The 22,514-nt window shown below is 43.6% G+C and overlaps 1 protein-coding gene across 2 annotated transcripts in view; it reads right to left on the bottom strand.

Annotated features, from left to right (window-relative positions):
- LOC120943720 (aldehyde oxidase 1-like) overlaps positions 1 to 22,514 on the bottom strand; it is a 213,843-nt gene that overhangs the window by 53,097 nt on the left and 138,232 nt on the right. For both annotated transcript variants that reach the window (XM_040357196.1, XM_040357195.1), the window contains 5 exons: positions 21,407 to 21,531; positions 12,987 to 13,120; positions 12,754 to 12,841; positions 12,577 to 12,663; positions 7,121 to 7,312 (listed from right to left, as the gene is read on the bottom strand). In XM_040357196.1, the coding sequence (XP_040213130.1) occupies positions 7,121 to 7,312; positions 12,577 to 12,663; positions 12,754 to 12,841; positions 12,987 to 13,120; positions 21,407 to 21,531 (626 nt within the window). The remainder of the gene's footprint in view (positions 1 to 7,120; positions 7,313 to 12,576; positions 12,664 to 12,753; positions 12,842 to 12,986; positions 13,121 to 21,406; positions 21,532 to 22,514) is intronic.

Below are 22,514 nucleotides of genomic sequence, written 5' to 3'. Positions count from 1 at the left end.
AACATAAGCCAGGAAAAACCTATGTCCATTGAGTGTACTGTACAAGTCTACATTAGGATCGGAAAGCCACTAAAAGAACATTTATCACATATGCATAGTCCTGTGGATATCCTTAATGAACGTAGAGTGGGGCGGGGGGAATGAGAAAAAAAAGGGAAAGTGGGGAGAAGGGATATCATGCTACTCATGAGAGGGCCCTGGGGAAGTGGTAGGAGCTGTATCCGCTATAAAAGTGTTAAAATCAGCAGAGAACCAGAAGTGTAACTAAACGGTCCACGTAATAGTGTGGGCCTCACTCTTATCGGCATCCCACGCTAACATACTTTCAATATGTTCAATCCTGTCTATTTCACAGGCCCAATCAGCTAGAGAGGGGACCACAGGTTGATGCCACGCTCTGGCAATAACTGAAAGTACTGCAGCACACAAGATTATAAATGGTTTTAAATACACTTATGGCTATGCAGGCGCCATAACTGCTTTTGTTCAGTTTTAGAATTTACCTTTCTACTTTTTATTTCTTACAAAAGTTCTCTCATGTGACCATGCAGTTCCTAATCTTGATAGTGTTGGGGGGGGGTTTACAGTACACTCTGCAGACAGACTGTTTACTCTAAGCGTTCCCACCAGCTATCATACATAGGGAAGGGGAGCCTGCTCAAACCAGTAAACTGAGCCCTTAACATGAAAGGTGGGGTAACCTGGGGGAGAGTTGCAGCAGAAAGATGTGGTCAGCTGCTGATAGGGGTGCTTGATAAATTTGCGGAGGCTTCGGAACATCCATTCCCCCCCCGGCGCCCTTGAAATGAGGGGAGTCTCCTCATCAGGATGCAGACATAAATAACTGGACATTTTTGAACCTTGCCTACTCTATTTTATTGTTTTAGAAGTTTTGACTTTACATTGTGGCCAGGTGCTTAGCCAGAATAGATAAACTAAAAAAGTGACTGCAGCACACAGTGGGGTTACTAAAGGCAAATCCACTTTGCACTACAAGTGAACTACAAGGTCACTTTAGATCTGAGGGGAAGATCTGAAATGAAGGGAAGCTCTGCTAATTTTATCATCCAACCATGTGCAAGCAAAAATGCTGTTTTTTTATTTTCCTTACATGTCCCCCTCAGATCTACAGCAAGTACACTTGCAGTGAAAAGTGGATTTATAAATAAACCCCAGTGTCTGATGTGCCAAACAGGATTCTTATGCTGGCTTCAGCGCCGACTTGCCTCCCAACATTAGGAGAACCTGGAGAGACATGACTAGAATGGCTATGATGCAGCTGCATGGAATCTTGGAAAATGTAGATTGCAAGGAGAGCTGCACTGGTGAGGTGAATGCAGCTGTAAACTACAAGTGCCTCAAGAACCCCTGTGAAAGGAGGGCAGAGCAGAGCTATTCCCAGGGCCTTGAGACACAGCTGTTGCAGTGCAGAGACCAGAGATAGCGGAGGACCAGACTTCTGGGAATTGAACCTGTGAGGACACCGAGCATCAGGGGAAAAATGTGTGTCCAGTACAAGATTTGCTGAGGTGCCAGCACTGGTGAGCAGTTGTGGCTGTGTTTGCTGTCCTATTGTTTAGCAGTTCAGACTGCCTTTAGCTCCAAAACGTATCACCGTTTGTAGCCTTAAGGGATAGTAATCAAAGTGCACCACCGTATAGATTGGGCCCCTCTGTTGATAGGCTGAAGTTTGTAAGTCAGGCACCAGATGCTGTCTAACCATCTCTTGGCGTACTCTCTCTCAGACGATATATACATACCTACAATCAGGGGAATATCTACAGAGTGCACTCGGATACCCAAGTTAGTGATTTATTGCAGAGGGGTTACTATGAGATTTCTTTTACGGGTTTATACTGTTCACTGTATATATGTTTCACTGTTTATAATGCCCTTTACCAGTGCTGCTGATACTAGGAAGTTGTGTAGTACCACAATGATCTAGGTTAACTGCCATATTTATTGCATTCAAACTTTACCTGTTTATACATTTTTGTGCATTGTCATTTATTTTGCCTTGTGATAATATACTTTATTCACAACTAAGTAGCCTGTGCCTATTTTCCATATGCTAATAAATTTGTGGGTAATTTGCCAATACTTGAGCTCATAGGAATTTGCAGCATCTCATTACCGAACAAGATGTGTCAGAGGGGACAAAACAGTTCTGAGGCCTCGTACACACGACAGAGTTTCTCGGCAGAATTCGGCGAGAAACTCGGTCAGAGCCTGATTCTGCCGAGAAACTCTGTCGTCTGTACACTTTCGGCCCGTTGGAGCCGCCGAGGAACTCGTCGAGAAAATAGAGAACATGTTCTCTATTTTCTCGTTGTTCTATGGGAGCTCTCGGCCCGCCGAGCTCCTCGGCGGCTTCAGGGCTGAACTCGACGAGGAACTCAACGTGTTTGGCACGTCGAGTTCCTCGGCCGTGTGTACGGGGCCTCAGAGTCATGGCAAAAAACAGAGAACCCATCAAACCAAACGGCTCCTCTGGAGGTAAGCATTACCAACCTTTTATTCCACTCAATTTACCCAAAAAGTAAATCTGCGAAAAGAGATGGGGATGCCATCATGGACTACTTCCTTTTAAAAATGCTAATTTCAAGAGCATTATGCTAATCGCTGGTTTCATATTTTCTCTGTCAGTTACTCAGAACAAGCACACAGATTAGAAATGTAAAATGAAAGTCAGGAGTTCTAATCTTTATGCTTTTTTTTTTGGCCAGCAAGTCACAATATTGAAGCAAGAGGCTCAGTATGATAGCCAGGCAGCTAGTATTTTTCTGAATTAGAGATCAATGGCAACATCTGTATTTCTCTCATGACAAATTTCCTTTAGGGTTTGTGCACAAGAGCAGTTGGGTGCATCTAAACAATTTTCATACAGCTCTATAAGATTGCAAAAGTAGGTTAAAGCAGCTGAGAATAGAGTAAGACTCAGACATTTTAAACACAAGCTGAATACGAGCAGACTGCAACTTTCCACCTACACAAGTGGTCTCCAAACTGTGGCCCCGAGGGCTTTGCTTGCCTTTATCGGGCCCTTGCGGCATTATTCCACCAACTGACACCAATGTTGGAGCACCATTCCCCCTACGGACACCAGTGGGGCACTATTCTCATTGATATTAACAATGGGGCACTATTCCAGGTGTTAGAACCAATGATGGGGCACCAATGCTGAGGCTTTTCTACTCCTACTGGCCACATTCCGGCCCACCCAAAGACTGAAGGACAGTAAACTGGCCCTTTGTTTTGAAAGTTTGGAGACCCCTGATCTACACAATCAGGTTTATGATGGTCAGCCAACAAGGAAATTTTAAGCAGTAAGTATCAAATTTTTCATTTGTATTTTCCTCATCATTGATCTTGTTGGATCTAAAAACAAAATATAAAAACCCAACAGCAAAACAGGGCAAAGGAAACATCTAAACAAAAACTTTACTCTCCCTTTTTAATTGTTCTTCATTATTAAACTGGCCATACATGGATCAAAATTTGGCTGATTCAGCAGGGAGCGGCTGAGATTTGATCCATGTATGGGCAGGCTGATTGTACCCAAGTCTATCGATTGCCTTGGGTACAACCAGTCTGTCAGATTTTTTACATTCCATTACTGCTGGTGATTATAGCTGCTAGCAGTAATCATGTTCTGGCACCCGAGAAGGCTCCCCATACCCCCACCCCACCAACAGTACACAATAGTGCTGTGGGAGGCATTCCCCCATCAACACTGACTATGTAGATGGGCTGCTTTAGTTTGATATGCCCTCAAAAAACACATGGTGGAGAGAGTTTGGGGTGAAGAAACATGACTGGCCTGCACAGAGTCCTAACCTCAACCTGATAGAACACCTTTGGGATGAATTAGAGCGAGACTGCGAGACAGGCCTTGTCCACATCAGTGCCTGACCTCACAAATGCGCTTCTGAAAGAAGGGTCAAACATTCCAATAGACACACTTCTAAACTTGTGGGCAGCCTTCCCAGAAGAGTTGAAGCGGTTATAGCTGTAAAGGGTGGGCCAACTTAATATTGAACTCTACGGACTAAGACTGGGATGCCATTAAAGTTCAAGTGCCTGTAAAGGCAGACGTCCCAATACTTTTGGTACTATAGTGTATCTGAACCTCCGTTCCCAGACGAATCCTAAAACGGGGAAACGCGTAGGGTGGAGCCACAAGTCCGTGACATCATTACGTTCCAGCCAGCTGGTGTGAACCGCAGCTGGGTTTGAAAACTGTCTGTTCCTATGGATGTTAGTATGTGATGAAGTTTGCGCAATAAATGCTTTTTTAAGAAAACATACTGCACCATGAGGATTTTTTCTTCTTCCTTTTACTAATTACCGACCTCGGGATACCATCTCTGTTCTGACATTGGGTGTAATGCGAGACAACACCATTTCATCTCACTGCTAGTGAAGGAACAACAGAGATCAGGTGTGCACCGAGATTGCCTCTTGGAGTCTAGGATCGGTCCATGTGTGAGGAGCATCGCGGACCAGAGGCAGGTCGCCTGGTTCAGAGCGCAATATCTCCTGGATCTGGTAAGCAGCCATTATCTTATGAATAGCTCGCTGGATATGATTTTTCTGACATATACCATCTACTCAATATATCGGTTGCTGCATCTTCACATTTATTTTGTGGTTGTGTGGTGGATTCATCAAGCTTTGGACTTTTTATTTACAGATTTACACCATATGGACTTTTTATAGTTATAATTGGTTTAGGTGGTTTATTTATATGTGATTATTGTCACTTCACAATTTTCTTATCTGTGTTGGTATCCGGTTTGGACATTGGATCAATTATTAATATCACACATTTATGCACATGTAATATATATTGATATATATTATTTGAGTAACTGGGTTGCGCACTTTTTGATGTCCCTTATCCACTGTTTTTTAGGCTGGGTTCATACTGATACGACATGACAGTCATCCGACTTTCATCCACTATGCTCTGCGACATCAGTCCTACATTGGTCCTACATCCATCCGACTTTCATGAACAGGATACTACTTTGATCCAACTTTGTGATAGTCTGACTTGTTCTTTGACCAATCAAAACAATCCCAGTGTGAGATAAATTCCTTTTACTGCTGCTGTAATCACATGTCGGATGTCAAAAGTCGGATGGTAAGGATAAGGATCCTACTTTGATCCGACTTCAGTGATATTCAATGGGTTGAAGTAAGATCAAAGTCTGACCAAAGTAGTACAGGGAGCATTTTCAAAGTCGGACCGACTTGTGTTGGACCAGTTAAGACGGCTCTCATAGGGAAACGTCATGCAACATGAGCTCCCAATGTCAGAGCTAGGGATGAGCTTCGAGTTCGAGTCAAACTCATGATCGACTCGAACATTGCCTGTTCAGCGAACAACGAAGCCGCGGAACACCCTGTTAAAGTCTATGAGGAGAAATCTAAAGTACTAATTTTAAAGGCCAATATGCAAATTATTGTCCTAAAAAGTGTTTGGGGACCTGGGCCCTGCCTCAGGGGACATGTATCAATGCAAAAAAAGTAGGAGCAGTGAATTTAATAATGCTTAGAGTGAAACAATAAAAGTGAAACATTTCTTTAAATTTCGTACCTAGGGGGGTGTAAAGTTAGCATGTAAAAAAGCGCATGTTTCCAGTACTTAGAACTGTCACTGCACAAAGTGTCATTTCTGAAAGAAAAAAAGTCATTTAAAACCGGACTTGCGGCTATAATGAATTGTCGGCTCCCGGCAATTCAGAGAGGATTCATTCATAAAAAAAAAAAGTGTGGGGGTCCACCCAAATTCAAATACCAGGCCCTTCAGGTCTGGTATGGATATTAAGGGGAACCCCGCCGTCAATTTAAAAAAAAAAATTATGTGGGGTTCCCCCCAAATATCCATTCCAGACCCTTGAGGTCTGGTGTGGATTTTAAGGGGAACTCCACCCCAATTTTTTTTTAAAAATGGCGTGGAGTTCCCTTGTCCGAGCACGTTAACCTGGCCGGCCATAGAAAAGAGGGGGGACAGAGTGCGCCCCCCCCCCATCTCCTGAATCATCCTGAACCGACTGATGACAGGCAGGAGCCACTGTTGCTTTTTTACCTCTACATTTTATTTAATGTTTTTTTCCACTTTCAGACTCAACCCACATAGAGGACACGAGACTTGCTCACATTTTGCCAGCTTATAGTGTCTCTACCTTGGTTTTGCATCATTTGTGGTACATCATTGCATATATGTCTTTATTTTTTTTTTAATAGACGGTTATAAAGGCTTTACATAGTTTTGAGCTTTAACATTCTCATTAAGTACATGGCCTAAACACATCTAATTATCTCCCCTATCCCCTCAGCCCCCCCCACCTCACATCTCTTCCCCGTTTCTCCCTTTTAACCTAATTTCTTTGTTTCTACCTTAACTGTATTTAGATGTCCTCCCTTATGTTTTCCACGTTTTCTTGAATGCCCTTCAGTTGTCCCATTTCTTATTTTGGACCATGTTGCCCTCCTCCACACTATTCCTTAGATCTTCCATAGTATATGTCTCTTCTACCGAGTCTATCCACTCCCATTCCGATGGGCATTCTGCCTCCTGCCACTTTCTTGGAATCAGCCTCTTGGCTGCATTAAGCAAATGTGGAACCAAAGAATCTTTATATCTTTTTACCCCTTCCTCCCCACCGTGAAAGAGAACAATCCATGGTTCAGTCTTTATTTCCTTTTTAGTAATATCCTTTACGAATCCCAGAATTTTTTCCCAATACTTTCTGACTTTTGGACATTCCCACCATAGATGGGTCATTGTACCAGGGGACCTGCAGCCCCGCCAACAATCCACTGACTGACCCTCTTTGAATTTGCTCAGTTTGTCTGGTGTTATATACCATCCTGTCATACACTTATAATTTATTTAATGTTCTAATCTGACTAATGAAAGAAAATTTAGTAAAAAAAATTTGACACTTAAATAGTAAATTTATTTATAAAGAGAAAATATGTACATTTGAGTAAAACAAGTGACATAGGGATTTGGAACGTAACAGAAAACTGGAATAAGGAGTTAGTATAGCTGGAAAAAAACATGAAAATTAATATGAGGAATATAAATAAAGTACCAGTGGTGTTTTACCTGATTGGGAGGTAAGCCACAATTTACAGCTACAGCATCCATTATGGTCTCCATAACCAGTCCAGTCTGAGGAAAGCCAAAGCCTCTAAAAGCAGTATTAGAAGGCAGGTTGGTCTTACAAGCCTTGGCACGGCAGTTGAGGTTAGGGAAGTAATATGCAGTATCCATCTTCAGTAGGGCCACTATAAGTACCTAACAAGAAAGACACAAAAGGCATGATATCAGATTAATCATACAAAATTCCATTAATAAAACATGCAGATAATTACAAAGCTTTCCCCATTAAAACATAAGGCCTTACAAGGAGGCAGTAGCCCAGAAATGCTTTGCCTGGCAAAAGAATCATAAAGCAAAACACATACAGACTTAATGCACATCCAAGCATCACAGGATACCACTTTATTACAACATTAAGTGGGTGCCTGGTTCTTCTCCGGAGGATACTGACAGTTGGGAAACTTGACTTGATACCCTGTTACCACTGGGCACAGATTGTGGACTGCTGCTGAAATACTCCGGCGCAGCTTCCATCACCCCAGCAAGATTTCATTATTGGGGTAGGACAAATCTCAACGCAGATTAGTGGCCAAAGAAGAGCTTCCTCAGAATCCAGAACATGGTTTTAAATAAAGATATACATCTGTCTACAAATGTTCCCAAAATTCTCAGTTTACCATTTAGTGCTTCTTAGAAAGTAACAATTAAAAAAAAATGTTTTTGTGTAAATGTGCCATGCTATCACCTGTCCCTTCTGCACTCATTAATGTGTAAGGCAAATTATTTTTCATTTTGGATAAAGGGAGGGTTATAATTCCTATCAGTTTTCTTTACCATCTGTGTCCTATTGGGGAGATTTCCCCTTGCTTCTTGTCCCAAAGCCAAAACAAGAAATTAGTGTAAATCCCTTCAAAGTGAGGGATTCCCAGTGTGTCACAAGGGTCACCAAAACTAGTGTCCCCATTGAAAAATTTCCACTATATTAGTGTTTTAAAGTCAACCCAAAATTTTGGATTTTCTTTTACTTTTTATGATAACCGTAAACAAAACAGCACACATGAAGAGGGCGTTTCCATGGATGCAGTGTGCTGTACTTATTAGCTTGTTTTATTATATATCTATTCTGGAAAGGAATGTATTTCTTTATAAATCCAATAACCAAAAATTACAAAAATCACCCCGAGAGGCTTTAAGAAACAAATCAAATCTATTCTCAAAACAGAACATTTTATTGGATTATACTGTAGGAAACCTCATGTTCTTCTTGATCGACAGTATTTCAGAAAGATTCTGGACCATTTCTAGATTCAAGTAGAATTCTAGACAAAAGTTTGCCTACCGTGTGTGTGAGAGTGAATGTCCCCTGGTCAGTGCCCTCAGGGTCTTTAATGCAGGGAAAACGTCAGCAGTTTGCGCAACTAGTTTTCCGTCCACTTGAGCACTGCCGAGAGCTCAGGGTCAGCGAGTGGCTCCCTATATTCCCCTCCTTGGCTTCTCCCTTTCAGCTGGGCTCTGAGGATCTCCTGTTACATGCAGACAAAGCTTGGATAATGCCCGCATCGGCTGAATAGCTCCCTGATCTAATTCGTAATAGAGGACCTGTCAGAGCTGGCACCTGGCCATCATCAAGCCGCAAGATACTGCACATGACACTCCTTAAGAAGAAAATAGAAGAACCATCCACAAATGAACACCAGTGGAGCTTCCTGACGGGCTTCCACATCCAATATAAGGAAATTGAAACCATATATAAGAAACACTGGCACATCCTCAGCAGAGATAGACATCTGGGTGGAGTGATTCCTCAGCAGCCACGTTTTATATATAGACGTGCGCCCAATTTTGGCGATAGAGTGGTCCGCAAAATATTGGATCCACCTGATCGCCAATTGAAAATAGATCTGAAAGGATTCTTTCCTTGCAGAAGGTGTATTTGCTGCCGCACGGTGAAAGAACACAACAAAGGAATTAACAAAGTTACCAGCTCCGATGGCACAATGTTTGACATTAAAGAATTCAGTACATGCAACTCGTCATATGTTGTATATTTGCTATGGTGCCCATGCGGGTTATTATATGTTGGGAGGACTAAAAGACTTCTAAGAATCCGCATATCAGAACACCTAGCAAATATTAAAAAAGGCTTTGAGGAACATAGCGTTTCCATGCATTTTAAAAAGGTACATAACCAGGACCCCACGCTTGCTCAATTTTGTGGCATAGATGTGGTTTACCCATCTTGGAGGGGGGTCACACAGAGTCCGTGACCTTTCACAGCGCGAAACTCACTGGATATTCTTGCTAAAATGTCTTTTTCCGCGGGGGTTGAATATAGAGGTAGACTTGAATTGCTTCATCAATAATTCTTAGACATTTATCATACCCACACCTTTCCCTCCGTGGGTTTAGTATTACCCTTTCTGGCATCTTTTCAGTATATGTACTCTTTTATTCATTTATCTGATATTTTGCTATTAATTAATCCCTTCTCCAGTGGTGGTGTTATCGGTGACCATTTGCGATCAGCTCAGCGATCACTAATTCACCACTTGTATTTAGTTCCAGTTTTAGATTGATTTTATCGTTTTATTTTTAATGCATTTCTTACATATTTTAGATATATTTTAATTATATATATTTAATCATTTATATGAATTTGCAATTAGCGTTTGATACTAATATGTACTAATGCAAAATGTTATTAATTTATTTTAACTGACTATTGCCTTCATCCAGTGACAAATGTTTTTATATGTATTTGTTGATATACTCCAGCGCATGATTGATATATATCAGCTGATGACTTAATTAGGAACTGTTGTATGGCTATTCAATATAAACACAGTGTAATGATTGTGCTGTAGATGTGATTCGTGGTCACGGGGACACCCGGAAATCGGCTTTTTTTTCCCTCTCATTTCCGCCGCCCACGTCTGCCTATACAACAGCTGATTTGCCCCTGTTGTGTTGTTAGAAGCCATTCCCCGCGGCGAGCCTATCATGAGCAGCGTCTGCTCGACCTATCAGGTCGGCTTACCGCTGTGGCTGCTGGGTAAGACAGCCAGCCAATGGAGGAGGCGCTGACTTCCTCCTAGCTTTGGCTGCATAAGCGTTCTAGGCCCGCCCATCGTTGTAGGCGGAGCGGGATGCGCTGTGCAGCACGTGATTGGCTCAGACTGCTGCTGTTGGGGGATGTGATTAACATACTCTCTCACCTATTGGAATCTGGGGACTGGCGCCACGCCTATCGCACTGGCTGATTGATTTATACACCAGCCAGTGGTGGTGGATGATGCTGTCAGCCCACAGCAGTTTGGGATTATCGTTTACTTCCGCCCACAGTTATGGAGGAAGTGGGAAAACGCCCAGGACTGATAGGCTGATTGATCTGACTACATCAGATATAAGGTAACCATTTATGACTGTGTGGTTAGTCCCATGAATAAGTTTTTATAACGAAACATGTCGGGGTATTGCCATACAGTCTAATTTTACTAGTGAGTGCTGCGTTTTTGGATGCAGAGTGCGTTTGAAGTTTTTTATTTAAGTGGATGTGCAGCTGCATCTGACAGAAGTCCATGGCACCGTGAGTAGGAGAATTGGTTTCACTTTTTCTCGCTGATCGGGGGTCCGCCGTGACCGCTTCTCACCATTTTGACGTTTGAAGGAGTTTCTTGATGTGATATTCTGCTGTTTTACAAGATTTTGTTTGTGAGTGCACTGTTTGAAGTTTTATTTTGGTGTGCTATTAAACCTTTGATGGTATCACACTATTTGCACTTCTTTTGTCTCTCTCTGACATATATGTGGAACTGATTGGATGTCATATTTGGATTACATCTTTATTGACGGGAACAACTACATCTGATAAGGTTTTTTGTGCCAAAACACGAGAGTGTGAGGCATACCTATCCGGTGAGTGTCCATTTGATGGGGGAGGAGTCACTGAGCACTGTCGGGTGTGGTGGAAGTTTTTGAAAAAATTTGAAGATCGCAGGATCCTTATACACATGAACTTTGCTTTGTTTGGCCACGTTCTAAATTATTTTTAAAGACTGTCTCTTGCACTTTCAGTGCGTTCACTTCACGTTTAAGTCAATCACGGGTGTTTATTATTACAGTCACAGTTTAGTGTTTATTTCTTAAACTGGATATATTTTGTTTATTATCACTGTATATCATTACATATGGGTTGTAGTAATGTATTTTATATAGTCAAATATGCACAGTTATTTGATAGCGCTGTTTTAATTTGTTGACACTCCTTAGAGAGTTTCATCATCTTACATTCTTTTTGTTCACTTATTATCTTCTAAACAGCAGCTAGGCATCATCCACTCCTCCATAGGCGCAACGGTGGGCGACTTTTTAGGGCGCATTCTATAGATCACCCATTGTTACTAACATGACACTCCTGACCGACACTAGTATCTCAAACAGAATTGTAAAGAAATCCTAAAAGTAGGGGAACTCATTTGTTCAAGATGACTCTATTTTCTTTCTCTTCTCCTTCTTTCCTAGTTAAAAAGGCCCTCCTATAAGTACAGGAGGTGATTTGGTCTTTGAAATTGGCAAACACTTAGCTGTGCATGGTCAAAGTACAATTTCCGCCAAAACAATATTGCTTCTTGTGTCCCTGTTGCGCAAGTTTACCTCACTTTGTGTGTGATCATGGGAAAGGATGAGACGGTAATCTCTCAAGCAGGCCTATTGACAGCAATGCAAACATATGCAGATTCCAAACCCTTTCTACTCAACCAAAAACTAGTAAAATGCTCAAGAACCTGCCTACATTTTCCTTGTGTAAACCAGCTGCTGAAACCAGCTTTATATCAGGATTATTTATATTTCTAAAATAATAATTCAATAATTCTCCATAGTCTTAGTATCCCTTTCCATCCAGCCATTGTAACTTTGGATTTGCAATAAATACTTTTGGACTCCAAAACCATTGATGTGGTGCTGGGACTTCTACATGTCTAGGGCTCCCCCCAAGGCATCCTTTCTGAGGCCCTGTTCTGTTTAATGTGGACGAGAACAATGATTCAGAATCTCTTGCAGAATTCACTCCACACTGGAATAAACCTTCACCCTATATCTCCCAATCTATAAAATTTCACCTGAAAATTTGGCAAGTTTTTCCCACATTAAAGGACTATGATCTGAAAATCTTTTGAAGAATTATTGCTGGTGCTTAGACAACTTACGGCCCATTACTGTAACAAGGTTTTGCCTATGTTTTTGCTAAAAAATATTTAAAACAATTATGGAAACAAGAAAATATTAAGGAATATGTAAACATGTGGCATTTCAGCTGGTGACAGGGGGAACAAGTAATCAACTCGCCAACACAATTTGCATTGCATACTTGTTTATGGCAAAGCAAATAACGTGCAATACATGCTGAAAACAGAATTTTTTATAAAATACAAAAAAAGTCAAGAGAAGATTTATCTTACCAAAATGGATTCATCAGGGGTGCATCCAGCATTGGCGTAAAAAGAAACATCAGCTCCTACTATTCTACCATCATTCATAAATCCCACCTATAACAAGACAAAAAAAAAATATATCAACCATCTTACTTACAGTAATTCCTAAAGAAAGATCTTATTATTTATTTTCCTATAACTTGCTTTGTAAATCCCCTTGAATGGATGACGACCAGCAGTCATCAACATGTCTTCATTTCGCTCCAAAACACAACGAATAGGCCTTTTGTGCCTGCATGAAAAAAAAATCATTTCAATTTAATTTTTTTCTTCTATTCTGCTACGTCAAAAAAGCTGAAAAGACATAGGTTAAATATTGTAGACATGCAAAACTATAGGTTCTAAATTTCAAGTTAATAATTGCAAAAAATACTCACTTTTGGGCGGCTACTGCTGATGCACTTGCAAAGATGCCTGGTTTTGTAATCTTTCCTCCAAAAGCTCCCCCAACTCTTTTTACTGTGGCTACAATCCTGTTAGATGGAACATTAAGGACTGCAGCCACTGAAAGCTATAAAAAGTCAAATTAGTCAAACTGAGAATGTTCCTGTAACAAATCTAAACGTAGATTAATTTTACAAGTAGCAGAGAGAGGATATAATCTATGAAAGTAGTATGATTGTAGATCTAGTTTGATTCAGTGGTAGTGCAGCTACAACATTCTCTTAATATTAGACAAGTGGCCCCAAATGACACCCTGGGAGGTATACAATTGAAATATGTGTCTCAAGGAAAAGTCCTAGTCATTTCATCTGCAAACCCAACAAGAGAAAGTGAGAAGGCCCCAAACTATTTGCCAGTAATTACTTGTGGGCAGAGATCAGAGAAATCAATTTTACCCCTCATGAAACCTAACATTTTAGTTGCAGAGAGATGGAAATAATCCCTTCTAATCGTACACATTTTGCTGTTCATTAACAAATAAAGGGATTTTTAATACAGCTTACCTGTAAAATCCTTTTCTTGGAGTACATCACGGGACACAGAGCGGCATATTCATTACTATGTGGGTTATATGGAGTACCTTCAGGTGATGGACACTGGCAATCTCAAACAGGAAGTGCCCCTCCCTATATAACCCCCTCCCATAGGAGGAGTACCTCAGTTTTGTAGCAAGCAGTATGCCTCCCAAAATGGTCCCCATAAGAGGGGTGGGAGCTCTGTGTCCCGTGATGTACTCCAAGAAAAGGATTTTACAGGTAAGCTGTATTAAAAATCCCTTTTTCTTTCTCGTACATCACGGGACACAGAGCGGCATATTCATTACTATGTAGGATGTCCCAAAGCAATGCTTACAATGAGGGGAGGGAGAACATCTTCCCAAGACAAAAGGATTTAATTTAGAGATATACTTAAATCATAATAAATCCAACTTAATTGAGAAAAAATAATTTTAAATTTTAAATTTAACTCAAAAGGGAGCCCCCGGAATCCGAGGGTCTCAAACTGCAGCCTGCAGCACTGCCTGCCCAAAGGCTGTATCAGTATTCCTTCTTACGTCCAACTGGTAGAATTTTGTAAACGTGTGGACAGAAGACCAGGTTGCCGCCTTGCAAACTTGAGCCATAGAGATCTGGTGGTGTGCTGTCCAGGAGGCACCCATGGCCCTAGTAGAATGAGCCTTTAATGATAACGGAGGAGGCAACCCTTTCAAGCCGTAGGCCTGAGAGATTAACTGTTTAATCCATCTCGAGATGGTGGATTTTGCAGCTGCCTGCCCCTTCTTGGGCCCATCCGGTAAAATGAACAACACATCTGTTTTCCGGATCTTCTCTGTAGCTTTAAGATAGGTCTTCATGGCCCTGACAATATCCAAGGTATGCAGCAACCCTTCCTTACTGGAAGTAGGTTTAGGGAAGAAGGATGGTAATACCAAATCCTGGTTTAGATGAAAACTGGATATAACCTTCGGTAGGAAGGAAGGATGAGGGCGGAGAACGACCTTGTCCTTATGTAAAATAAGATATGGTTCCTTACAGGATAAGGCTGCCAGTTCCGATACTCTTCTGGCGGAAACTATGGCGACCAAAAATACTAACTTCCTTGTTAGTAAAACCAAAGGAATTTCAGCCAACGGCTCAAAAGGTTGTTTCTGTAAACTTGACAGAACAAGATTTAAATCCCACGGACAAAGCGGGGATTTAACTGGAGGATTAATACGTAAGACCCCTTGAAGGAAGGTCTTAACTAGCGAGTGGGTGGCCAGCGGCCGCTGAAACCACACTGACAAAGCTGAAATCTGTCCTTTGATTGTGCTTAATGCCAGTCCTTTATCCACTCCTAGCTGGAGAAAACTTAATACTCTATCGATGGTAAATTTGCGAGAAAGCCATCGCTTGGACTCACACCAGCCTACATAGGCCTTCCAGACCCTGTAATAAATCACCCTAGAGACCGGTTTCCTGGCTCTGATTAGGGTAGAGATTACTTTCTGAGACAGACCTCTACCCCTGAGAATCAGGGATTCAGCTTCCAGGCCGTCAAATTTAGATGCCGTAAGGCAGGGTGGAGGATCGGACCTTGCGATAGCAGGTCTGGCCGTAGAGGAAGAGTCCAAGGGTCTCCCACTACCATCTTCAGGATTAGTGAATACCATGCCCTTCTGGGCCATGCTGGAGCTACCAGGATGACTGGTATGTGCTCCACCCTGATCCTGCGCAGCAGGCGGGGTAGTAACTGGAGCGGGGGAAATGCATAAAGAAGTTTGAACTGATGCCAAGGGCAAACTAACGCATCGGTTCCGCAGGCTCTGGGATCCCTTGTGCGGGACATGAACCTGTCTAGCTTCTTGTTTAGTCTCGATGCCATGATATCCACGTCCGGCACTCCCCACTTCTGGCAGAGTGTCTGAAAGACCTGTGGATGCAGAGACCACTCCCCCGGCAATAGAGTCTGGCGACTTAAGAAGTCCGCCTGTAGGTTGTCCACTCCGGGAATGAATATAGCCGATATGCAGGGCACATGGGCTTCTGCCCACAAGAAAATCAAGCTCACTTCTTTCTGAGCGGCTTGACTCTTGGTTCCCCCTTGGTGATTTATGTATGCCACCGCCGTGGCATTGTCCGATTGTATTCTCACCGGGAACCCCTGCAGTTTGGACGTCCAAGCCCTGAGGGCTAGTCAGGCAGCTCTGAGCTCCAAGATATTGATGGGCAACTGCTTCTCTGCCGCTGCCCAAGTGCCCTGGCGAGTGCAACCATCCAAAATTGCTCCCCAGCCGATCAGGCTGGCGTCTGTGGTTACTATCTTCCAGGTCACAGGACTGAACGTCTTTCCCTTCAGGAGATTCTGAGGGTTTAACCACCAAGATAGACTTTGCCGGACTCTTGGTGAGAGTGGCAAAGGAATCTCCAAGGCCTGAGGCCTCTTGCTCCATGCTGACAGGATGGCTGCCTGCAGGATGCGAGTGTGGCTCTGAGCATACGGTACCGCCTCGAAGGTGGCCACCATCTTGCCTAGTAGCCGCATACATAGGCGAACAGTTGGCTTTCTCTTGCTCAGAACTATTTGTATTAGCTCTTTGATGGCCTTGACCTTTAATAGAGGTAGGAACACCTTCTGTTGTTCTGTATCCAATCTCATGCCGAGATATTCCAGCTGCCTTGTGGGCCGAAATGCTGATTTGTCTCGATTTAGGACCCAGCCGAACCTCTCGAGGTACTGAACCGTGAGGGCGACTGCTCGTTCCAGGCCAGGAAACGAGTGGTCTACGACCAAGAGGTCGTCCAGGTAAGCTAGGACCATGACCCCTTGGGTCCTTAGATTGGCTAGGATTGGGGCTAGGACCTTCGTGAATACCCGGGGGGCCGTAGCCAACCCGAAGGGGAGCGCCACAAATTGGAAATGACGCTGAGCCACCGAGAAGCGTAGAAATACCTGATGTGGCTGAAAAATTGGCACATGAAGGTAAGCATCCTTTATGTCTATGGACGCCATGAAGTCGTCCTTCTGGAGCACGGCGACAGCTGACCGAATAGTTTCCATCCGGAATGAGCGGACCTTTAGGTACGCATTTACTCCCTTTAAGTCCAAAATTGGCCTGACATCGCCGTTGGGCTTTGGGATGATAAACAGGTTGGAGTAGAACCCCAAGCCCTGTTCCTGGACTGGTACTTCTACTATCACCTTCTGGCACAGCAGATGATTCAATGCCGCCATCAACGCGGCTCCCTTCACCGGGTCGCCTGGTACTCTTGACTCCTGGTAATGAGGAGGAGGGAATTCTGAAAATTCTAGTTTGTAGCCCGTGGCCACGGAAGACCGTACCCAGCAGTCGGGAATGCTGGCCTCCCAAACTTCTGCAAAGAGACGTAGCCTTCCCCCCACCATCGTGGGTGGGGGCGCCCCTTCATAAGGCCGACTTGGGGGCTGGCTTCGCAGGCTTGCGGTACCACTGCTTCCTGCCCCCAGTGGCTTGGCCTTGTGGCTTATTGTTAAAGCCTGATCTTGCAGGAGGCCGTCGATACTGTCTGGTATTAGAGGGCCCCTGTCCCGGGGAGGGCTGGCGCTTAAACGCGGGCCCTCGGGGTTTCTTCTTGACTGGCAAGAGAGTGCTTTTGCCGCTTGATATAGTCTGAATATATCTATCCAGATCTTCTCCGAAGAGTCGTCCTCCATGGAAGGGAAACCCTACCAGGAGCTTTTTGCATGGGGGCTCAGCCTCCCAACTCTTCAACCATAAGAGCCTTCTCATATGGATTAGAAATAAGGATAAACGTGATGCCTGCTGGATGGAGTCCTTGATAGCATCCACCGTAAAGCGTATAGCCCTCGGTATATCCGAAAATTCCTCTGCCTGCTGGGCAGGGATAAGTTTAAGCATTTGCTTAGTCTTATCTGATAATGCTTGGGTAATTCCAATAGCAGCCACAGCGGGCTGAACTATCACCCCTGCTGAAGTAAAGGAGGCTTTCAGTAATGTTTCCAAGCGTTTATCAACCGGATCCTTAAACACCTGTACGTTTTCCACCGGACAAGTTAAAGATTTGTTCACATAGGAGATGGCTGCGTCCACCGCCGGGGGCGCCCATCTTTTGGAGAATTTCTCCTCCATAGGATATAAAACAGAGAATTTTTTAGGTGGTAAAAAGACTCTATCTGGCTTAATCCAATCCTGAAACATGACCTCCTCGAGTAGAGGATGGATCGGGAAAACTGCGTTGCTTTGAGGCGTTCTTAAAGAGCCTAAAGCTGAAACCGCCGATACTTGAGGTTCTGGTATGGGTAACTTAAATGCCTCATGGACCATGTCCGTTAAGGCCTGATCCCACAAACTTTCCCCTTGGGAGGCTGAACCAGACCCCTCAGTATCCAGATCCTCGATCTCTGAACCACCCTGGTCCAAAGCGTCAAGTCTATCCAATTCCCCTAGGGAAAGGATTTCTGTGTCTGAGGGTTCTTGCTCGGGTGACGGAGACCTAGTCCGCTTTCTACCCGATATAGCTTTAGCTATCCTTTTTGCCATTCTTTTCTCTAGTTCACCTAAAGAAACAGCAAGAACTCTCTCAGTGACAAAGCCGGGGTTGGACTGACCTGGATCAGCCCCAGCACCAGATCCCCCAGGTCCCATCAAGGCGTGCCCTGATATGTCCTGTGGGGAGAGCAGCGGCATTGCCGTGTCTGAGCCCTCGGATTTTGCGGGGGAATCCCCACCCCTTGTACCCTCTGACCCAGAAGGCATGGTACAATACCGAGGTACACCTGCTATCACCCAGCCACAGACGTAGCTAAGGGGATCTGTCGGTTTGGGAGCGATAGAGACTAACGCCCAAACTGAGAAGGGAGATCAGCAGTTCTTTCCCTTCTTCTTTTTCTTTTTTTTTTTTTTTTGAAGAGGAAAAGAAACCACTCCCACTAAGTATTGCCAATAGCCATCTGCTGAAAAAAGGAAAAGAAAACCTATCTGTAGGTTTGACAGTCCTTAGAAAAAACTGCAATTCTTCCTTTCGCCACCGGGTGTCCTCGGCGTGCTCCGCTCTGCGTCCTCCTCTCCTCTAGCTCAGGATGACACTGAGCTCTTGGCAGCTAATGGAAGGACCTCCCCTTCCTTTATTTGTGATTCGCCGCCCACCGGGACGCGCCCCCACCACGGAAACGGCACGAAAATCGTTTATATCTCGGGCACGCGCGCGCGCCCGTCGGCGGGGGCCATCACACATGGAGGAGGACGGAGCAGCGCAGGCACCCAGGCAGGTAAGCCCTTTAGGTAGGTCACAGACCTCCTTTTAGCATGGGAAAAAGACTCCCCTCTTACAGAGATCCCACACCTAGCGCCAGCAGCCCAGCTAAACAACACTTACCAGGGAGGTCACATATTACTGGGGAAAAAAGATTGAATCATCCTGTCTCTGTCATAGACATAGTGATTCCTTGCCAATGCAGAGCATACCCAGGCCTGTCCCCCTGTGCACCCCCTGTAGGGAACCTGCTAAGAACCAAGTTCCGCAAGCTCCCCCAATACTTACCTGCTCCATGCCGCAGGACTTTTGCACAGCAAGAGGTCCAATCTTCCCCCATCTCCGTGGGTGGCGTCTAGACCTTCAGGCCCTGGGTTCCTATGAAGGAGCCACTGTCCTGGGCCCATATAGCACCCTGGCAACAGAAACATTAGGCCCCCAAAGGTTTCTAAGTTCTGGGCCCAGGGTCCAGCTCTCTGAACAGAAAGCATTATGGGCTACACCCCAATGGTTTGGGGTCCGGTTGCTGACCACTTTAGCACTGAGGCCTTTGGACAGAACCGGTTAGCCCACCTTAATCCCAAGGATGTGGAGGTAAGCTAAACCATGACCAACACCTAAGACACTGGCGAAAAAACTGAGGTACTCCTCCTATGGGAGGGGGTTATATAGGGAGGGGCACTTCCTGTTTGAGATTGCCAGTGTCCATCACCTGAAGGTACTCCATATAACCCACATAGTAATGAATATGCCGCTCTGTGTCCTGTGATGTACGAGAAAGAAAAAATGATTGGAGTAGTGTATAGACATCTTAAAGGAATCCCAAAACAGTTATATGAAGTCTGAACGTGACAGCCAAGCAATGATTGGTCTTGTTGCGATCGGACTGACATGCTGCTGTTGAAAATCCAATCCTAGACCCAGCTAGCGGAACCATTTTTGGCCCATTTAACTCTGGTCCCTTCAGTAAACAGAACCATACGGTGTGCAAAGAGGAAGAAACCCCCTCCCCCAGATTTGATTGACCAAGGAGTAAAGTCCAGCCCACATCCATATTTCAATAAATTGAGAAGCAGAAGATATAGTTGTGTGATTAACAGAGCCGGTCCAACTGGTGAATTATAGACGTTCTTGACATGCTCCTGGCACAGGATAAACCTTGGTAAAAGTTGCATTTTGTTTCTTCTTATCCCTTTTCATTCTTGTTCGTATTTTATGCACTGCCCACTTTTGAGAAATGTAATTATATAATATAACTGGCTTCTGTGTACTAAGCTAGTGTACTAGCTATCCCCAGAGAAAATGTTTCATTTTAATGTCCATGTGCTCTGTGTCTAAGTGCATTGCTAATCGGCATGCAATTGCACTGTGTGTTGGCTAATTGCATGCAGATTGTAAACTAGCAGATCTGCCATCTAGGCATGTATGGTTGCCTAGCAGACCAGTCAAAGGACAAACTGCTAGGTGGCAGCAAGCTACTGTGAGTCGAATGTCTAGTGTGCCCATGTGTGTGCGTAGTAAGAAGAGTCATTAACACAAGGGTTCTAGCTCGTAAGATAGCTGAAGTAATCCTAGAAGTGTGGGCCAATTGCTAGACTGCTCCCCAACCCTAGAGTGCACCAGATTGCATGTAACATTTGTATCTGCCTGGGTGTGGTCAGTCAGCTACATTGGAGTGAAATCTGTAGTGGTGGCCAGAAGTAGTGCGAGCTGTAAAAAGTTTTTTCACATCTAGTCTTAGGCCGCGTACACACGGTCGGTCAAAACCGATGGAAATGGACTGAAGGACCTTTTCATCTGTCAAAACCGACCGTGTGTGGGCCCCATCGGTCCATTATCCTTCGGTCAAAAAATTTAGAACTTGCTTTAAAATTCAACCGATGGACGCCTAACTGATCGGTCAAAACCGATGGTTAGTACGCACGACCATCGGTTCAAAGTCCACGCATGCTCAGACTAAATGAGGGGACGGGAGCGCTCGTTCTTGTAAAACTTGCGTTCGTAATGGAGATAGCACATTCGTCACGCTGTAACGGACTGAAAAGCACGAATCGTCTCTCACCAAACTTTCACTAACACGTGGTAACACGAAATCAGAAAAAGCAGAGGCAAGGGTGGCGCCAAATGCTTTGGCCTTCCCCTTTATAGTGACGTCGTACGTGGTTTACGTTCTGAACCGAATGCTTCTTTAACCTATGGTGTGTAGGCACATCAGACCATCAGTCAGCTTCATCGGTGAACCGATGAAACGGTCCTTCAGTCCGTTCTCATCGGATGGACTGATCGTGTGTACAGGGCTTTACTTGTTTGAAGTAAGCTCCCCCTCATTCCCTCTTTCACCAGTCAGAGGGCTTGCCCCAGTTATCTAGCCACCACTGGCTTACATCCTTGACAGTTCCCATGAGGAAATTGATTTAATCTGACTGCCATCAGATGCTAAATGACCACATGTAACAAGTCTACTGCCTCAAGTCTCAATTTACAAAGCGTTAGCACCTTTATTTTAGTTGTCTATCACTTGTCCTGGTGCGTTAGCTTAATCCTATAGTACTTGAGTTATATACCTATAACTTTTACAACTGGGTAGCAATGACTGTTCATGAAAGAATTTAGAAACTAACCTGTGCAGTTGTGGGATCCTGTGTGGATATGTATATGTTATATTCATCATCCTCTCCCTTTGGCACAACAAGAACAGAATTTGTTTCCATGTAGAATTGTTCCTGACCACCAATATGAACCTCCCCTATAAAATTACCAAAAATACCTTAGAGCCAACAGATTCACATCAGTGATTAGACACAAGATAAATAAAAGCAAGATAAGCATTTTTTAACCACTTCATTACTGGGCACTTAAACCCCCTTCCCCACAAATAGAGCTTTTTTTATTTTTTGCGCTATAAACAAAAAAAGACAGAAAATTTGGAAAAAAAAACCACAATATTTTTTACTTTTTGTTATAATAATATCCCATTAAAAAAAAAAAAAAAAAAAAAAAATTTCCATCGGTTTAGGCCGATACGTATTATTCTACATATTTTTGTTAAAAAAAAAATCGCAATAAGCGTATATTGATCGGTTTGCGCAAAAGTTATAGCGCCTACAAAATAGGGGATAGATTTATGATTTTTTTTTTTACTAGTAATGGCGGGGATTCGCGATTTTTTTGTCAGGCCTGCGATATTGCGGCGGACGTATCGGACACTTTTGACACAATTTTGGGACCATTCACATTTATACAGCGATCAGTGCTATAAAAATGCACTAATTACTGTATAAATGTGACTGGCAGTGAACTAGTAGGTGAGGAAGGGGTTAAATGTATTCCCATATTGTGTTCTTACTGTGTGGGGGGAGGGGGTGACTGGGGGAGGTGACCGATGCTGTGTCCCTATGTAAAAGGGACACAGATCCGTCTCCTCTCTCCCTGACAGCACGTGGAGCTCTGTGTTTACACACAGAGCTCCACGTCCTGCTGTGTTACCGACGATCGCGGGTGTCTGCAGGCACTCGCATTGGCTCCCGAGCAATGCGCCGGGCACGTTGTTTCCCTATATATATATATATGTATATATATATATATATATATATATATATATATATATATATATATATATATATATATATATATATATATATATATATATATATATATAGGCGATCTTGCACACAGATGCCACCCTGTAGCAGTAAAACTGCTATAGGGCAGTCAACAAGTGGTTAAAGG

The sequence above is a fragment of the Rana temporaria genome, chromosome 6 (assembly GCF_905171775.1).
Source record: "Rana temporaria chromosome 6, aRanTem1.1, whole genome shotgun sequence".
NCBI classification, from domain to species: domain Eukaryota; kingdom Metazoa; phylum Chordata; class Amphibia; order Anura; family Ranidae; genus Rana; species Rana temporaria.
Note: the sequence above shows the minus strand (reverse complement) of the source record. Positions and strands in the feature narration are given on the sequence as shown.